The sequence below is a fragment of the Octodon degus genome, unplaced genomic scaffold (genome assembly GCF_000260255.1).
Source record: "Octodon degus isolate 3935 unplaced genomic scaffold, OctDeg1.0 scaffold00312, whole genome shotgun sequence".
Classification (NCBI taxonomy): domain Eukaryota; kingdom Metazoa; phylum Chordata; class Mammalia; order Rodentia; family Octodontidae; genus Octodon; species Octodon degus.
Window position 1 is genome coordinate 1384579 of NW_004524888.1, and position 19367 is coordinate 1403945.

At 52.4% G+C, this 19367-nt stretch overlaps 1 protein-coding gene across 1 annotated transcript; it reads right to left on the minus strand.

The window, feature by feature from the left end:
• Window positions 1-16322: 16322 nt before the first annotated feature.
• Window positions 16323-19359, minus strand: Barx1 (BARX homeobox 1). The gene is made up of 4 exons (XM_004647564.2): window positions 19103-19359; window positions 17062-17353; window positions 16887-16971; window positions 16323-16487 (listed from the first exon to the last, which is right to left on the minus strand). Exons 1-4 carry the CDS (start codon window positions 19320-19322, stop codon window positions 16323-16325), a joined length of 762 nt encoding a protein of 253 aa, XP_004647621.1. The 5' UTR covers window positions 19323-19359.
• Between the last annotated feature and the right edge of the window lie 8 nt (window positions 19360-19367).

The window sequence follows — 19367 nt, forward strand, 5'->3', positions numbered from 1 at the left end:
ATATTTGAGAGTTCTTAGCATGACAGTAGTTTGCAGGAGGAGGAGAAAGGACTAAAGGAGACTCCAGGGAGTCCCGGAGAGAAGAGCCAGCTAGCAGAAGAGGGGTCCTAATGGCAGAAATGGCAGTTCTGGGCAAGTGGGTGTCATGGAATGAGGTCATGTTTCAAAGGAAGGTGGTTGCTACCATCTAAATGAGATGTGTCCTTTGATTTACTTCTCATAACAACCCTGAGAGTAACTTCCCTCTCAGCCTCCTCTTATAGGGAGGGAAACTGAGGCACTCAGTGGTGAAGGACCCTTACCCCAGTGTCTTGAGAAGTAACAACGGGATGAGTCTTGAGAGGTTCCTGAAGCACTGGGATTTGAAATGTGAGAGCTGGAGCCACTGTGGCACTGACCACTACCCTGCCCTGCCTCTGGACATTGAGAAGTGAATTCTGGGTTTGCAGATGTGAGGCCAGGGGAGCACACATCAAGCATGCCAGCTGGTGACTGCCCTCGTCAGCTCTCTGCCAGGACAAAGTACAGATGTTTAAACTACAGACCCTGTCTCACAATCTAGAGGTAGGAAGTTGGAGCAGATGGGTGTCTCCTGAGGGCTCTCTCTTTTGTGGTCAGTCATGGTCTCCCTGTGGTCTCATGTGACTGTTCCTCTGTGTGTGTCCTGATGTCTTCCTCTTACATGGACACCAGTCAGATTAGGCAAGGGTCCACCCCCCAGGCTTGTTTTAAGGATCTGGGTCAAATATAGTCATATCCTGAGGTCCTTGGGGTTTGGGTTTCAATACAGGAATTTGGGTACACACAGATCAGCCCACCACAATGACATTACTGGAGCAATATGAGTGAAGAATGTCAGACGCAGGGCCTAGAGGCTGCTTGAGGAAGCAGCCAGAGGTAGCGGGGTAGCAGAAGTGAGCTGGGGGTGAATGAGCTGTGTGTCTATGACAGGGTGACAAGTCAATGCCAACTGGGAAATTAAAACAAAAACTTGCCTTGGGTGTGACTGGGCACCTGAGTGGCTCAAGGGATCCCGATGGCTTCATTCCCATGGTCAGCAGCCCATTGGAGCCACCAACTGGGACCTCTGCCTCACCTGATGTCCTCCCCACTTGGCTGCTTAGGCTTCTTCATAGCTTGGTCACTAGGTGCCAAGACCCAGTACTCTCAGGGGACAAGGCCATTGCACAAATGCTTACCAAACCTCTGCTTATGTCAGGTTTGCTAATGTCCCGTGAGCCTTGGCTGCTCACACTGCCAGGCCTAGATCAGGCAGTGCGGGACACAGGACTCATTACAGGCCAACAGGGTCAGCGTGCTGCAGGATCAGGAACAGTGCAGGCACCCAAGGGCCCTACAGCTGCTGCAGGATGTGCACTGACAGGGTGGTAGCAACTCATTCTCACCTTAGATCTGGGTGGAACAAGTCAGTAACAAGGGGAGAGGAATGTTTTAAAGCACAGAGTGTGAGGGTTGGCCAAATAGCTCAGCAGATTAAAGTGCCTGCAAGCAGGTACAGGAGCCAGGAGTCTGATTCCCAGGCTGCCATGCTGGCCCCGCCCCCAGGGCACACTGAGGTGGCAAATGAGACTGGGCATGGTGGCACACATCTGTAATCCCAGCTCTTGGGAGGCTGTACACAGGCAGATCGCTATGAGTCCAATCTATTAGTGAGACCCTGAACACCCTGTAGACCTTCCCTAAAATACAAAAACAAAACAAAGACACAGAGTGTGTTACAGGCACTTGCTGTATGCTATACTCCATCCTAAGAGCTCTGCATGTCCATTTTACAGAGCAAACTCCATGTCCTGGGACAAAGGTCCCTGACCAAAAGGCTTCCTGCCTAACCTTGAAGACACTGTTCTAACTACTGCACTCTGCAGTTTCCGAATGATGCGTATGGTGGAAGGTACCTTGTCCCCAGTACCTCCAAATGTGGCCTTATTTGGAAATAGAATTGTTCAACCTATAATTAGTTAACATGAAGCCACACTGATGTACGCTGGGCCCTCACCCAATATAACAGAAATGTTTATAGAAAAAGACATTTATGGGCTGGGGAGATAGCTCAGCAGTCTAAGCACTTGCCTGGCAAGCACAAGGACCTGGGTTCAATCCCCTGTACCATATGCAGTGTAGGCCCTGGAACCCTGGGCACTGAAACCAAGTGTGGTGGTGCAGACCTATAATCCCAGCCCTGGGGAGGCTAAGACAGGAGGATCATTACAAGTCTGAACTGTATAGCAAGACCTGGTACCAAATAAATACATATTTAAAAAAAAAAAAAGAAAGAGATTTAGCCAGGTGTGATAGTACATACCTGTAGCTCTAGCACTGTGGGGAATGAGTCCTGAGATCACAAGTTCAAGCCCAGCCTGGACAACTTAGTGATTTAGCAAGATTCTGTCCCTAAATAAAATTTTTTTAAAGGGCTGAGGATGTAGCTCAATGTGAAGGCACTGGGTTCAATCCTTGGGGGGGGGGCGGAAGGGAGAGAGAGAGAGAGACAGACAGATAGACAGAGACACAGAGACACACAGAGAGACAGAGAGAGAGACAGAGACACACAAAGAGACCGAGAGAGAGAGATAGACAGAGAGGCTTTGGGCTTCTGGTTTAGAGTTGTGAGTCAGTCATTCACAGTGTAGGTTGCTCATTCCTAGAGCCATATTACAGCAGGTCCAGGGACTGCATAGGCCTTGAAGGACTCAGGAAGGCCAATGGGCTGAGGCCTGAGCTCAGGGAAGAGATCTTCTGACAGGAAGAAGCTCCATCTTCCTCCTAAGGAGAGGCCAGATGGATTCATTTTGCAGTCACGCGGCAGGAAGATAAGCAGGATTTCCCTACTGAAGTAAAAATCCAGATTTCCCTGAGAGAGATGAGGAAAGGTAGGTCGAAGTCTAAGTGGTGACGTCAGTAGCTACTGCTTTGTAAAACACATCCTTGAATTCAGTGGCTTCCAACTACAACCATCTCCTGTCTTTCACACCCCTGTGATTGAACACACCCCTTGCTGTGGCTGACTGTGGCTGGACTGTGGGCTGCTGGGCACCTCGTGCTCTGTTCCACACTATCTCTCAACCTGCAGGACATGACCCCAGCCCTGTACTCCCAGGCAGGGACCAGAGAGAGCTGAGGTGGTTAGGATTAGAGTCTGAGTGCAGGTCCAGGGGGCCTTAGTTCCAGCGCACTATATTGGCTGTGACTGACAGGGATACAGGGGAGGGTGCATGCAGGGGTGTTTTCAGCCAATCAGCTGCAGCAGCTAAAGCAGACACCTTGGAGGCATCGCTGAAGGGAACAGGGAAAAGGACAGGCACTTCCCCAGAAGAGTCTACAAGCAGCACCACCCTCCACTAAAGCAGGAGACAGACTGCACACATACATCTTGGGTCAGCTTAGAGTCTATTTTCCAGAAGAGGGGGGTACAGGAGGTCCAGTCTGTGCTGAGGTGTTTGGAACAGGCCCACAGATGTAAGGATCAGGAGATGTGGACCCCATCCTCTTCCCTCCATTCCTTCAAGACTTTCGCGAGACTTCTCCACACACTTGGATCAAGATGGAGTGGGTCAAGAAAATCAGAGAAGAGGGAAGAGCTGAGTGCTCACCTGGGGCCAGTGCACAAGCTTCTTCCAAGAACACCAATTTTCTGGTGTTTGTTCATTCTTTCTTCTGTTCATTTTTAATGAAAGAAGTGTCCCTGCTAGCTGGCCTTCCTCGAGGAGCTGACTGTGTTCTCAGGCACGGATCAGATGGATCACAGCCTCCTGGTCTTGGAAGTACGGGAGAGGGGCCAGTTGCAGAGGGCATGGGGAGCAGAAGGGTGGGATTTGGGAGGAAGCAACTAGGGGACCCTCATCTGCACAGGCACAAACCCGGGAGCACAGCACTACACCAGCCCCAGGAATTCTCTTCCCAGTGGTCCTCAGCTACTGGAGCCCCTCAGCTGGCTTCAAGGCTGGCTTCACCATTCTCATGCTGGGTGAGGTACTTCCCCTCACAGGATCTCTGCTTTCCATCTGTGAACTGAAAAGCATAACGATGCAGTCTCTGGTTCTAAAATCCAAAAAAACCTCGAAGATGACACTACTTTTATAAATTGATGGAAAAGCAACTTGGTAGTAGTGAGCATATTGTCCAGCCTCTGAACATCTTAAATCTCTGATCCATGATACAAAACTATCTTCCAACCTGTCGACCATCTGGCCCTGGGGTTTGGTATAAGCCACTGGGGACAGAACTATCTTCTTAGGGCTGTGGGTGCTGGTCCATGCTGAAGCTTCCTGCTGTCACGATAGAAGGGACCCACGGGGTGAAGAATCTGACTATTCCATACCTTTCTGAGTTTCCTGCCAATGTCTGAGAACAAATGAATGAGTGTAGGCATCTTAGCTCCCAGTTCTCAAGGGCAGAGCTGTGCATGGCAACACCCTCTGGCTTGTGAACAGCCGCCTTCTCTGTGTCCTCATGTGTTCATCCCTGTGCACCTGTCCCTATCCTAACTGTTCTTATATGGACACCAACCCTGTAAGATTAGAGTCCTGCCATAGGATCTCATGTTACCTTAATGACCTCGAGACCTTGTCTTTAAGAGACCTTACTTCATATTCTGAGGTTCCAGAGATTAGGGCTTAACATAAGAGTCTGCAGTGGGGGACAGAAGTGAACCCCCAACAAGGCTCCATCCATGATTCTGGCTAATGCAGCTCCTACTGGTTTACAACAGATAGGTTTTAGTTTTGAGGGGCTTTTTTGTAGTTCCGGGGATGCAGTTCAGGGCCTTATAGCCAGACAAACACTGCATCCTCAGCCCCAAGGAAGTTCTTTCAAACTCTGATGAAAGAACTCAGCAGCTCCAGTTTTGTCCCTTCCCAACCTGAGCCTCCACTTCCCACCTGAAGGTGGGGACCCAGAGCCAGTGAGCACTGATGCTGCTGTCCACTTGTGGCTCTGCAGAGCAGGAGGCAGCCAGAGCCTTCTTGGGACCCCACCATGTGGCCAGTTTGAGTCACACTTCAGATAGAGACTCTCTTCCAGCACTGTCTGCATGGGGGGGTGGCACCTACACTCCAGGTGTTGCTAGGGGGAGGCTTGGACCCAGAGAGATCTTGACCCTCTGTCTTGGGGGAGCCATCAGGGGCCCCTGTGGCCTGGGACATGCTTCCTGGAATCCTGGTCTGGACCCCAGTTGAAGGGGCAGAGAGTGGGAATGGTAGGGCAAGAGACAAAGTTGAGGGGAGGGGAAGGAACCAAAAGCTAGCAATCTGGCAGCAAGTGCTCCTGGGGCAAGTTCCTCTTACTGTGATCTCCAGTTGGCCACTGTGTCTCTGGCCTCAGCATCCCAGATGTGATGACTTACCCCAGCTGCAGAGGGAGCCTCCCAAGCAGGCCTGACAGGGACATGGAGACTCCTCCAGAAGGAGCTCCAAAAAAGGGGAGGAGCTGTATCCCTCCAGCCCTGCAACTTCTCTCTCCTGTTGCCAAACCCCAACCAGAAGTGACATCCCTGAATTCCAGACTCCCAGCCTGGCCTGGAGGTGCCTCCTGCACACCTGACAGCCAGAGAAGGGCAGCAAAGACTGGCATGGAGTCTGGAGATCTGTGTCTTCCAACAGTTCTGCTCCTGGCTCTGTCCGCCATAGTGTCCTTTGTGGAGGGTGGAAGAGAGGGCAACCTGGCACCCACCCAGGGCACAGTGGAGCTGGACACTGGCAGCTGTCGGGAAGGTGTCCAGCAGCACAGACTGCCCTTGGAAACCACAGCAAGGAGTATAAAATCCGAGATGCAGAATGAGGCACAGTAACAGCATGATTTCAATTAGCTAAATAAAAAACTCATTTTGTTCATTCATTTCATGAGAGAAATAGGCAGGGAGGCCCTCCATTTTCCAAGCACAGTCTGAGACTTTAAAACAATGACACACGTTTCCTAAGAATGTAAGAGCCCAACGGTCAAAACTGTGTGCATAGCCTCAGGGAGGGGGAGCCAAGAAGAGACAGGGGTGTGGCCGGCATTGAGCTCCAAGCTAGGCTGATTGACACCACAGGCATCCATAGCCTGAAAGGCAACCAAGGCCCATCTGTGAGTACCTCAGCCTGGTCTCTATAAGTCAACAGGGGCCAAAGTGGATGAAAGAATACAGTCTAGACTGTGGTTTGCACCTCATAGAGTGAAATGCCAGATTTCAGCCTCACACACCCCTGGCAAGTTTGGGCAGTGCATTACATACGCAACTGTGCATGGCTGTCCTATGTGCCAAGCAATAGTCTGCAAACCCAGTTTAGGACACCAGCTCTGCAAGCTTGAGATTCAACCAGAAGAGGATGGCTTTTTTTAATCATTGTAGCTGCATAAAGAGGCAAAGGGCGGTTGAGAGAAAGGACTTTGAGAGGAAGGAAGACAAGTGAAGACCTTTTACCTTTAAAACTCTCTAAAAGACACGTATCCAAATCCAATCCTTACAGGAGTGAAACTGGAGCAGATACACAGAGGGGTGGAGTTGTGTGTGAATTTTACTTTCTATTGAATAAACAGATGCCTGTCTTTTTAAATTCAAAATAAAGCAAGGGTGTCAGGCTTGGTGGAACATACCTGTAATCCTAACCCAAGGACCTTAAGTTCAAGACCAGCCTGAACAGAGACCCTGTCTCAAAATAAAAGTAAAAAGTGGCTTGGGGATGTAGTTCAGCCAATGCAGAAACCCTGGGCTTGATCCTCAATATTGCTAAATAAATAAATAAAGCAAAGATTTTCTGCTGCCATTCTGGTGGGGAGACAGGAAGGGCTGAGTCTCTTGCAGTTAAGTGTGTAGCAGGCAGGGCCTGGCTGCAGGGACACAGGTGAGCAGAGAGGAGGCAGCACCAGAGGGGTGTGAGGCTGGGCTTCCCATGTCCCCCACCAGCCACACTCTGGCCTCCAGCATGGGGCCCAGCTTGCCATCTCATGGTAGTGGCAACCCCATGGGTCTCAGGCAGTGTTTTGTGGTCCCTGCTAACACTTGCTGGTGGCCTTTTGTAGAGACAGAGCCACCCTTGGGCTCTTAACCTGCCAGCTCTGCAAGCTTGAGGTTCAACCAGAAGAGGATGGCTTTTTTTAATCATTGTATTTCATTCTTCAAATTTATTTTCCATTTATGGAAAAATGATAACTGGTTTTTCACTTATGGTAGTGACACAGCATTTTCTTTCAAATAGTAAAGTCTATTTCTATCTTTTAAAAGACTTAGGAAAACTCATCACCTCCTCCCCACTCAGCTCAGCAACTGTGGGCCTTTGTATTTACCCAGAGGAGCCAACAATTTTGGTCCTACAGAAATCTGCACCAAATGTGTATCGCAGCCATGCCTTCGACAGCCAAGACATGCAAGCAAACAAGGTGTGCTGAGTAGGTGGATGGACGGATGTACTGTGTTCCACACAGCATGAAGGAGACATGAGTGACCAAGCCACAAGGAGGCCTGCGGAAAGCTGCCAGCCATGTGTCTCAGCCCAAGAAACCAGGCCCAAGAGGCTCTGGTTCTGGGATTCTGGAAACAGCAAAACCCATAAACATAACAAAAACACAAGTGGGTTCCTGGGGGTTGAGAGAGGGAGGGATGAGCCAATGGGACACAGGGGACTTTGAGTGCAGTGAGACCACTCTGTAGGACACCGTCTTGGTGAATGCCAGAATATACACACCCAGAATAAGGCCTAATGTCAGCCATGGCTGGGAGTGATAATGACATGTCCACAGCTTTGTCATTTTTGACAAACATCCTGTTCTGTGTGGGTGTGGATTTTGGGACCAGCTGTGCATCTCACAGAGCTTCGGAGGTACATGGAATATCTCTGTATGCGCACCCAGTTTTGCTGAGTGCACACCTGTACTCCTAGCACTCTGAGAGGCTGAAGTAGGAGGATCACAAGTTTGAGCCTAGCTAGGCAACTTAATAACTTAACAGGACCCTGTGTCAAAAATAAAAGACATTTAAGAAATGGACTGAGGATGTGGCTCTGTGAAAAAGGTGTGAGTTCAATCCACAGTTCCGAGAAGAAAAGTTTTGCTATGAACCTAAAATTGCTCTAAAAAAAGTAAAGCCCGTGGGGCTGGGGAGATGGCCCAATAAAATAAGTGCTTCCCTAGCAAGTGCAAGGGCCTCAGTTCAAACCCTAGTTCCACAAAAAAAAAAAAAAAAAAAAAAAAAATTCTTTATAAAGATACTGGGAAATCCAGAGTTATGAAAATAAGAAATTACAATTACTATTCTTAAATAAATGAAAAGATATGTCAGCCACAACACTAACAAAGTGAAGGAAGGAGTTTAAATGACAACTGAGGTGACCTACAGTCTGCAGGTGAGAAAGGTCCAAGGAGTTCAGGACCCTTGTGTCAGAGCACTGTGCAACCCAATGGCCCGATCTGCCCTCCATGCTGCCAACCACTCTCTGACCCCATCATCGGTCTCGGTACAGCCCCTCCAGGTCATATTACAAACGGCCTAAATAATACACCTTTAATAAAAAGAAACACAGCCCCATTTATACAGAGTGTAAAATAGATTAAAATAATTTTAAATGTATGAGTCACCCACAGAGACTTGTGTTTTTAAAAATCACAAATAGCACTTTGTGGTGAGGATGGCTATGAGCAGGGGCTTGAGGCACAGGTCCAGGTGGGGCTGAGTATGGGCCACCTACTGTACCCTCTGTGGAGCCACCTTTGCAGGAGGAGGACACCAGTCTGGACTTATGCCTGGATGGCAGGTAAGAGAGCAGGTGCCAGCACTCCTGTTGTTACCCACTATGCCTGCCAGGGTGGCACCACAGGCAGCAGGGTGGCAGCACCACACTTGGGGCATGCACTGTAGTGTCTCACCTGCATGTCCGGGCATTAGTCTCATTCTACAGAATGACTTAAGGTCTTGAGGGGCCTACCTCTGTGCGAGTCATCCTATGACACTGCCTGAGTTGTAGGCCTCCTAGGGAGGAGCTATGAGCTCCCCTCTTTGTCCAAGCCAACTTCCACAGTTCCCTGGGCAAAATGCCTTCTCTGGTGGCCCCCTAGATCCCCTGCTTGGGTGCCCTCCTTGCTCCCAGGTAAAGCAAACTGTCCCCCTCTCTGAGTCCCTCTCCTCCACTCCCATCCCTGATCATTGATTCCCAGCACCTGCAGAGCTGATTGTGGGAGAACTGCACTGCCAGCCCCAGTCCCCTGCTGTCTGCTGGGTGGGCTAGGCTCTCTGCTCCCCCGTGGTCCTCCTCCCACACACAGCTTAGCCCACCCAACACACTGGCCACCTCAAAAAGCAGAGCAGCAAACCATGCCTGTCCTTGCGATGCACCCTCAGTGTAGCCTTTTGCTTTCCTCAAGGCCTGGTGCTGCTGGTTTCTGACCTCTCTGTCCCCTAGGCAGGCACATCTGCCCCCAGCAGAAGCATGGGAAGCTCTACATGGACTGGGCCTCTCACAATCCAGCCAAGCTTCCAGGTAGTGCCTCATAGCAAAGCAGCCGTGCCACCTCTTGTCCTAAAGGGCTCCTACTCTCATGTTCACATGACATCCTTGTCTTTAAGAGGGAAGTACTCGCAGCTCTCCTGGTATCTGTGGTCTTCAGGGAGTGCTGTCCTGGTTGTGTTTTCTGTTTCCATCTTCTTCTCTCCTCCTACTCTTGCCTGTGCTTTACCTGCAGGGTGGTTGCTGACGAGAAAGGCAGGAAGCTGTAGAGTCCAGCAAGTCTGGATGCTCTAGTCAGCCTCCTTGTGCAACTGCACTGGGTTGTTCAGAAAGACCCCAGTCAGACCTCCAACAATTCAGGAAGGTCTGAATCCGGGACTATAGTCACCAAGTATGCTCCTCCTCACTGTGCAGAAGAATGCCAGGCCTGCATCAGGGATTGAGAGGTGCAGGGAATGGACCCCAAGCAGCTGAAGGGAGTGAGTACCGAGGAGCCCCACAGAGGGTCAGGGCCAGAGCAGGGAGGGGGGCAGCCTGAGGGGAGAGGAGGTGTGGAGGAGCAAGGGGAGTCGGGGAGCTCCGTGTGAGCACAGAGGGGAGCTGTGGAGGAGGAAGGGGAGTTCCGTGCAAGCACAGTGAGGAAGTTTCTGTCAGTTTTCATCCCTGTCTACCAGGTGAGAGACAAGAGAGAGTGTACACTCACAATCAAACTTGCGTGCAAGGTCACACACTGATGTGTTGCCACAGCCGGACTTTCTTCTTCTCCATGTTGCCTTCTCTCTGTTTGGCTTTCCTTTCCCCCTCTGCCCTTCTGTCTCCCCAGCTGAGTCTCCCGCTCCTTTCTTCCTGTTTCTTTATCCCCATGTCCTTTGCTAGGTCACACTCTCTCTCACCTCCTGTTCCCCTTTTTCTTTCTTGGACATTCCTTACACTTGTCTCAGTGTTTACCATCTTACTTTCTTCCCTCCCTCCCTCCCTCCCTCCCTCCCTCGGTTCCCTCCCTCTTCGCACTTCTCTCCTCCAGGTTTGGTCTCTCTGTCCCCCTTCCCTAGAGGCTGGTAGGGTCTCCCAGTTCCACCTCTACCTGCCCCTCCCTCAGCATAGGGCCTGGGCCTCAAGATCCAAGTTAATGTGTTTCGCATGGTGCATCAGTCGAACGCCCCTCTAATGTCCTTAAAGCACGCAGAAAATTGCATCCTTATGAAAAAGAAAGGGGAGTGGTAAATTGCCTGCCAGAGTTGGAGCTGCGTAGCCCTGGGGCAGAAGCACGCGCCATGCTGCCTGTGGAACTCCAGAGGCATCGCAAACAGGAGGCTCTGCCTGGGGCTCTCCCTTCTGCACATTACAGCAGCAGCCGGCATGGTCTCCTAGCTGCTTTCCAGGAAGCTCCTGCACCCATTTCTTCTCCCTTCTCCACTTCTTCAAGCCTGCAGGTCATGATCCTAACCACCTCAGGACTTTAGCACTTGCTATGGATGCTGCCCAGATCCATTCAAGACCGAGGAAAGACGGTCTAGTTCTGAGATTTCCTTCCTGGACCACCCAGAGGAAAGCCCCCAACCCACTTGTTGCCTGTCACCCGCTTCATTTTCCACTTGACACCTATCACTTCATGTAATTATCTTGTGGATTCATTGTGACTGCTTCACCACCTGTCCGCCCTGCCCCAGACCTCCAAGGTACGCTCCTAAGTCAGAGACTCTGGGCACCTTGCCCGGCACAGGGTCCAGCGCACAACAGGAACTTAAACAACTGATAAGGTTCCTTACCCATGGGCAGAGGTTTGGGAGCACCACGGCATCTGGGTTTCTCTGAACGACTTTGAGGGTGCTGGCTGAGCAGAAATAGAGACCAACACTGAAGTCAGACCCAGATTCTGCTGCTGATATGTGCGTGTCTCTGGACAACTTCCATCATACCTCTGAGCTTTGTCTGAGCACCAGATTTCTAAGTCTAAGAGGCAACCCTGACTAGGCAGGCTCTGCCTGAAACCACCTGCCATGACCCAGTAAATGCTTGCTAATGAAAAAAGATCACAACATAAGCACCAGAGGGCCCATGATGCCATGGATGTCAGACACACCATATTTCCTCAAATGTTAAGAAAAGAATCTTTCGATGTTGCTAATGAAGCCATGGCTGCACACCTTGCCCCACACCTCATCACCCTCTTATGTCACCAGGAATTTGTGTTTCGTCCTCACCCAAGGACTTCTTCCAAATTCATTGGGAGATAAATTTTTATTGTAGATCATTATAATACAAAAGTTTTTTAAAGGAAGGGGCTGGAGTATAGGTCCGTGGTGAAAAGCTTGCCAAGTATGTGCAATGCCCTAATTTCTATATCTAGCACTGTTAAAATTAACTAGTTAATTAAGAAAATAAGGCTTGTCTTGCAAGGTCAAGGTGCTGAGTTCAATTCACAGTATCATAAAAGTGAATAAAGTAAAAATTGAAAAGATCAGGGAAATCCATTGGTTGAGGTATTTCTACAACTTCTTCCAGGTCAGAATCACTTCTCTGAATTAACCATGCTGTGACCCACAATCTTGCCCCCCACTACTTCTTCTGCCCAACAGGTGAGCAGCTCTCTCTGCTCTAGGCTCATCCTCCCTGCTGAATTCTTGTGCCCCGGGAAGGTAGTCCTCCCCACTCCTCTCCTTTGGTTTCCAGACTTTCCCCATCAGGGTTGGTGCCAAAGAGGCCGAGGGCTACCTATGTCTCTTCCCACTCTTCAACACATGAGAAGTCACATGGAGCAGGCACATGTGGGATCCTTCACACACCCCTCCATCCCTGCAACCCAGATTTCAGAAATGGACAGATGTTGTGTTAAAGCTGATGCGGTAGCAATGGCATGTGTGCGAAGGAAGACAAACTGGGCTTCTGAGGCTTTATAAGTCAGCCCTTCCAGAAGGCAGGGAGGGTGGAGGGGAGAAGTTCCTGGATTACAGGAGATTGAAGCCAGGGCTTGGCAATGAGCTATATCCTCAGTCCTTTATCTTTTTAGTTTTTTAATCTTTATGTGTTTGGTAAGGGTCTCACTATGAAGCTTGGACTCCTAGTGATCCTCCTGTTTTTAGCCTCCTCAGAGCTAGAATTACACGCATGCAACACCACACCACAGGTCTCATGCTGTCATGGTCTAGCTGGTCTCTGTGGCCAGCTCAGCATGCCGGTGGGTGGGGCCAGCACAGCATGGGGTGCTGGAGATCCCCAGTCCTTGTGCTTGCCTAAGCTATCTTTTTATTTTTGAGACAGTCTCCTTAAATTGTTAAATTTCTCACACTGGGCTTGAACTTGTGACCTTTCTGCCTCAGTCTCCCAGAGTGCCGTGTTTATAGTCACACTACCATGTTCAGTTTGGGAGACTTTGCTTCAGCCTTCCCCACTAGGGGAAGCTATGGTAGCAAAGGCAACTTGGGGCCTGGACTGGACTTTGGGGCACAGGTTCCAGCAGAGGTAGCTCTTGATTCTCTGCTTGGGTCCTGTTACTTCTGGGCAGAGGCTCCATGGCTTATGCAACTCAGACCACAGGGCAAGCGCAAACGGAGGAAGCGCCTGGTTTCCCTTGGAATCCTGGAGTCCTGAGGAGATGGCAAGGCAATAGTGCCCACTTCAAGCTGGCAGATTCACATTCCTCCCAGTTGCCCCTGCTCTGGGCCTCAGTTTCTGAGTAAGCACAGTAAAAGGTGCCCTCAGGCTCCAGAGCAGACTCATAGTCTCGAAGTTAACAGAGCCCAGGATCCTTTCATTCCTTTCACTTACAAGTTCCCACCAAGGCTTCTCTTGGGGAACTCAGAGCAGGGAAAGCCAGCAGGTCAGAGGAACTTTATTTTAAGAAGTCCAGTAGCAGGGGAAAGGGTGGGATGCCTTGCTCTGCCTGCACCAGTGATACCCCAGCCTACAGCCAGTCAGAGTCCCTGAGACCTGCGGAGCCCAGGTCTGCAAAGAGTGCCACCCTGCTTAGCCCTCTCAACAACCCCAGAGACCTGGCTGCTCCTGCAACCAACCAGGAGGACAAGTGGCTCAGGGTCGGGGCACAGAAGTCAGGGATAGACTGCTTGCTTATAATCGCAGACTTGGCAGTGCTGCTGTATACTGCCACGGGCCCAATCCCCAGCCCTCCCTCTACTTTGCCCTTCTCTTCTGGAGGGTTCCAGTGTGCTCCATCATTGTCCCTAGATGTTGGCTTGCTGGGGACATTTCCCCAGCCACCAGCTCCAAAGGCTTCAGGAAGCGCAGCAGAGGTCTGGACTGCTTGTGCAGTCTCAGCATTTTGTTTCCCAAGACCTTGCTGTGGAGAAGAGACTTGTGTGGCAGTGGTCCAGGAGGAGCAGAGCACGGGGCTTTCCCTTGCCCAGGCCTACAATATGCTAGTGACTGGTGACAGGAGGAGTCACAAAATGTAGGTAGGAGCCCCAGGCAGTGCCCAGGATCCCTGAGGATTGGTCAGGACCTTTACCTAGATTCTCAGCTTTTGTCTGCTTCTGTACCTTCTCTCCTTGTGGGAGCAGCTGGGAGCTTCTGTTGGGTTTCAGGGATTCTCCCCAGCAAGAAAAGCCTAGCTGGCCAGACAAGCAGGCTCAGTGCACTCTCCCTCTGTCTGCAGCTGCAGTGGACCAAAAAAGCTGAGCAGTTTGGTGGCAGTGACTAAGCTCCAGAATAGACCCCTCTTTTGGGGCTCATTGAGGTTTCCCAATGAGCTATGGCTGACCTGGGAACCAGAGTCCCTGAGAAAGACTCCCCATCTGTACCTAGAGGGTGCTGTACTTTCAGAAATTTCTGGGCCCTTTTATTCTGCCACTAGAGTCCCACTATCCCGCCCCACCCCTGGGTCCCAGCTAGTGAGAGGAAGTCCCAGAAAACACCTTAGATGCACATAGCTAATTTGACAAAAGTTGAAATGCCTTGAGTGTAAAATGGGAGCACTCTGAAGCCACTGCAGCTTGTGAGTCTGTTTTCTGCCCTCCTTTCACAATTCTCTGGGTGACAAAGACCACTCTGGAGACCTCCTGGTGACAGAAGTGGTCTTTAACTTTGCTGCCTTTGAACTGTGATGAATTACCTGCCCCTACCCAAGTCACCTGGCTGCTGTGAACTGTATAAGAAAGTCACCAGATTTGCCAGGTTGAGCTGACAATGTGTTTGTACTCAGACTCTTGCACTTGCCAGGCAAGCACTTATTCTACTGAGCCATCTTCCCAGCCTCCCTGAAGATTCTTTCTTCTAGCAATCAAGGCAGCCATCTTTCATGGGTCCTTGAGGAGTCTGGGATTTGTATGCAAGCTTGAATTAAGATGCCTGAGCCAGCATGAGAAGGTTTTCCAGAGATTTGTTAGGCAGAGAGGCAGAGAACAGCTAGTGGCCCTCAAAAAGTATGCTCTCTTCATCTTTCATTCCTCTGTCCTTGAGAGTGGAGGTGTGGGGGAGGGTAAGTCCAACCACAGTTTCTAGAAAAGGTCCTTGTCACAATGTATAAAGGAAGCCCCCATTAGCATAGGCGGGGGCCATAGAGATCACTGCTACAGAATCACAGGAAGCCTGGGCTGAGGAAGCATGCATGTTTGGAACTGTCCCTCATTTTGGGAACTGGAACAGCCTGGATGTGAACTCTGGTCCTGCTTATAATTTTGCATGACCTAGCTGTGTCCCTTTTCTGAGCTTTAGACAGCAAAGTAGACATCTCTCCATTCCCAACCCTTGCCATTCACCCCCATCCACCGTAGAACGCCCAAGAACAGAGGCCACCTGCAAGCTCTGAGCCGGTCTAGAGCAGAACCAATGGAAACCTCCCTGCCAAGGATCCTGTTCCCAAGCTGCACCGCTCAAATGCACCGCCTCACCCTGGGATCTCAGGCAACTCACTGCCCTTTCTTTGTGCTGGTCAGATGCTCTCACTACTAGAAGTCCTGTCTCTGTGAGGGCAGGTGCTACCTCCCATGCCTAGCCCACAAATAACTTGTGGACTCTGGGAAAATTGGGGGAGCATGTGGGCAAGGTCTGCCATGGAGGCTCCCCTCTGCTTCTGAACCCTGCTTCCCACTCTTCTCTAAAAGGGCTGAGCAGGGCCAACTCAAGGACTGCACAAGTCGGTCAACCTCCCAGGAGATAAGCCAACAACCCAGGCTGCTGGAGTCCTAGGCCCTTTTGCTGATTCAGGTGACTGCTCTAACCTTAGCCTTTGGAGTGTGAGGGTGGGAAGGAAGGGGTTCACAGTGATCCCTCATACCCAGCGCTACTGTGATTCCTGAGCTTAGGTCCTGCCCTCCACAGAGCCAAAGGAAAGGCTGTTTTAGAAGCCACAGGGAGCATCCTTCTTACCTCCCGACCAAGTCCTCCACCTCATGCCTACTTCAAGCCCCGCACCAAGCCCAACTGTGTCATAAAATATTTTATTGGAAAAAAGTCACCGTCTTCGCAAGAGGAGGGTAGGAGCCCCTGCGACATCGGACGGGTTTCGGGCCAAGCAGCCTGGTTATCCTGCTGGTGGCCTGCTCTGGCCGCTGGGTGCCCGGCCTGCGCGCGGAAGCGGATGTGTGCCTGGCTGCGTGGACCCGGAGGCCGCCCGAGGCGGGGGTGTGGGCGAGGAACTGGGCGTGCATGTATGTGGGGTGCTGCGCCGCGGAGCTCCGAAAAAGACTGTGACTTCCGCCGTGCAGCTCGAGACTCTTCCAGGTTAGGACCAGGTGCGCCTGGGTTTGGCTTCAGAGTCTGTGTCCTTCCCTGTTGGGCCCCTAGTTGTCCGCATTCAGAGTAATAATAAAATATTTAGAAGGCAACCGGCGTGGACGCAGAAGGGTCGACGCGCGGGCTCCCGCGGGCTCCGCGGGCTGAGGGGCCGCGGCGCAGGGTCCCAGGCTGGCTTCGCACCCACTCCCGAGCTCAGTCCTCGCGGCTCGGGTCGCTGGGCTCGGCCGGCGCCTCAGCCGGCTTCTCCGCCTCCTTGGTGCGCTCTTGCTCCGTAAGCTGCTCGCTCGAGGGGATGGAGTTCTTCTTGGGCCGCCCCTTGGGCTTGGTTGGGGATTCCAGGCCGCCGCCCTGCAGCACCTGCGTTGAGGGCAACCAGTATTGCGGTGAGCCAGGAGGCCCAGGGAACCCGGTACCGGGGCCGAGCTGGGCAGAAGGACCGTCTCTGAAGGTGGCTCCCGGCCCTTGGGAAGTGGCAGGCATTTGAGGGAGTGCTGCAGCAGAAAAGAAGCCGCAAGATCCAGCTAGGAGTTCAGGCTGCCGGGAAACCCGGGAGAGTGCATCGGGACAGGAAGAAATGCTGGGGCACCCAAAGGGACAGAAAAAACCGAGAGGGACCACGTAAGCCCCAAGTGCCAAGGGAACCGCGAGGGGTGGGAGGAGGAAGAGCGCCAAGCTGGCGTTTCTTGGAGCTCTTGGGAAATGGACGGGAAACCGCCTGGGAAACTGCGGGCGCAGGGAGCCACCGCACACACTCACTATTTTCTTCCACTTCATCCTCCTATTCTGATACCAAGTCTTCACCTGCAACTGGCTCAGGCCAAGGGACTCAGCGAGATCTATTCTAGAAAAAAAGAGCAGAACGCACACGTAGCAGGCCAGCGGTCACGGAGCCCCCTTCCACCACCTCCCGGCCCAGTGTCGCCCGCTCTACCTGTCTGGCGTGGAGAGATACTTTTGCTTCTCGAAGCGTTTCTCCAGGCCCATCAGCTGCAACTCCGTGAACACCGTGCGGCTCCGGCGTCCCTTCTTGGCCTTTGTGCCCGGCTCCCCAGACCCCGCAGCCTCCAACTTCCCTCGTAGCTGCAGCTCCAGAGGCAGGTGCGCGGCACCCGCAGCTCCGGGCAGCCCAGGCCCTGTAGCCAACAGCGCCGAGCCCAGCCCAGAACAACCAAGTGGCGCCAGTGGGAACTTGAATACTGCTGCTTGCTCGGCCTTCAGCACTGCTGTGGAGATAAGAGGATAGGTAGTGGGGTAAGCTTAAGTCTGAGACCCTCAGTCTCCGAAGTACCACACGCAGCCAGGCCTTGGAGGCCTGAGATCAGCCAGTGCCACCCAGAGCAAAACCTCAACACCTGGGTGCACCACGGAGGAGTTGAACAAGTCCTGAAATGTTCCCCCTCTAGGCTGTTTTCCTGGGAGTCTGGAAGGAAGGTCTTCCTCAGCCCTGTGTGCCGCCCTGGCCTTCCCCAAGCCCCAGTCGCCTCTAAGACGTTGAGCTTCTGCAGGAACAAGTTCGAGGCTCCAAGAATCCAGCATTGTATTCCGCAGGAAAAAAAAAAAAAAAAAGAAAACCAAGAAGAAAGGGCTTCAAGTTAGGAAGGTGGGCAACTGACCCAACCAAATCCGCATTCAGAGAAAAAAAGCAGGAGGCAGCAGTGTGCATGCACACTTGCTACTCCTTGTTCCACACTGCAGCCGTTCATCGGGCAGCAGCCGAGGTGTCCCAGAGGGTGGGGTTGGGGCTTCCCGGAAATTCCAAAGCACCCTGCGAACATGAAAACTGTGCCTTTGTTTTCTCCATTCAGGTTCTTCCTAATGAGGATGTTTACATGTTCTTTAGTCCTAAAACGATCTTTTGCCCGCTTCAAACGAATTATTAACGACAGAGCAGATGCTTCCATCTGAATGGCAGCCCTGACACTGTGTTCTAGATGAACTTAGAGGAAGCTGGCCCTCCACCACTAGCCAGTTCCAGAGAAGGTGGTGTGTGGGACTGGGATCCATCAGCTCGCCGCAGAAGGTGTCATTCCCTCTTGGACTTCTCAATCTGGGACAACCCTACTCCTGTTGTGGTCCTCAAGGGATGGATCAAGGACCAGGTAAAGGTCAGGAGGAGGGTGCACAAGAAATCCTTAGGCAAAGGTAGGAGAGGACCCCACTAAAAGAAAGTGGCCCCACCAGCCCTGGGGAATAGAGGAGGAAGACAAGGGAACAGAGCAGAGCTAGGAGGGCAGAGCAGGACAGAGCAGACCCAACAAAGGAAAAAGATCTGGCAGAGGCCGGCCAGGTCGAAACGAAAAGCAAAGCTCCAGCTGAGGCCCAGCCAACTTGGAGGTGGAAAGGCCAGCTGCGGCACACAGCAGGCCTCTTGCTGCCTAGGTCCCGCAGGTCTGCCCTGCAGCCCCAAAGGAGGACTGGTTTGTTACCCATGGGGGTGCACTAAGCTCAGAAAGGGTCTGGGAAGGCTTGAGCCATCGTCCACACTCAGCATTCAGAGATTTGGGCCGCCTCTGCTCGGGAGGTCCCAGCTTCCTGGGCTTGGGGAATGAAGGCCACTGCTGATCAGCCTTGCGCAGGAAACTGAAGCACCCGCCATCCGATGTCCCGCAGATCCTTAGTAAGAGACCACTCACTGGTCTTGGCGCCTGTGATGGGGATGCTGACTCTCATTTCAGGCTAGGCCCCCCCCAACAGGCAAAGGGGCCGCAGAGCAGCCACGAAGCAGAGAGCAAACGCCTTCCCTGGCCTGGCCTGCAGGCAGGAGGCCTGGTTTATGCGTGGCCGATTGCCTTCGCCCTTTGCTTCCCGTTCCAAAAGCCTGAGAGACGGACCCGGCCTACGCGCTCAAAGGCCGTCAAGGCTAGGCTTTAGGTCCATTGGAGAAAGAGGATGGTCTCCCGGCGTCCCCTCGGCGCGGCTTGTCCCCCACCCTCGCCCTGCTCGTCCCGAAGCCCCGCAGCGGCCACACGTACCCAGGTGGCTGTGGAAGGGCCGCGCCGCCAGCAGCGCCTGCACGCCGAACTTAAGCAGTTCGCTCGCGGCGGCGGCGGCCGCAGGCGCGGCGCCCTTGGGCCCGGGCGGCTCCGTGAGGATCTCCTCGATCATGAAGCTGCGGTAGCGGTGCGGCCGGTGGTCGCCACAGCCCTCAGGCGGGCCAAAACGCACAGTGCCGGGCTCTCCAGGCCGCTGCATCGCGACGCTCGCGGACGCACCCGCGGCTGGGCAGCGGCGGTGGCT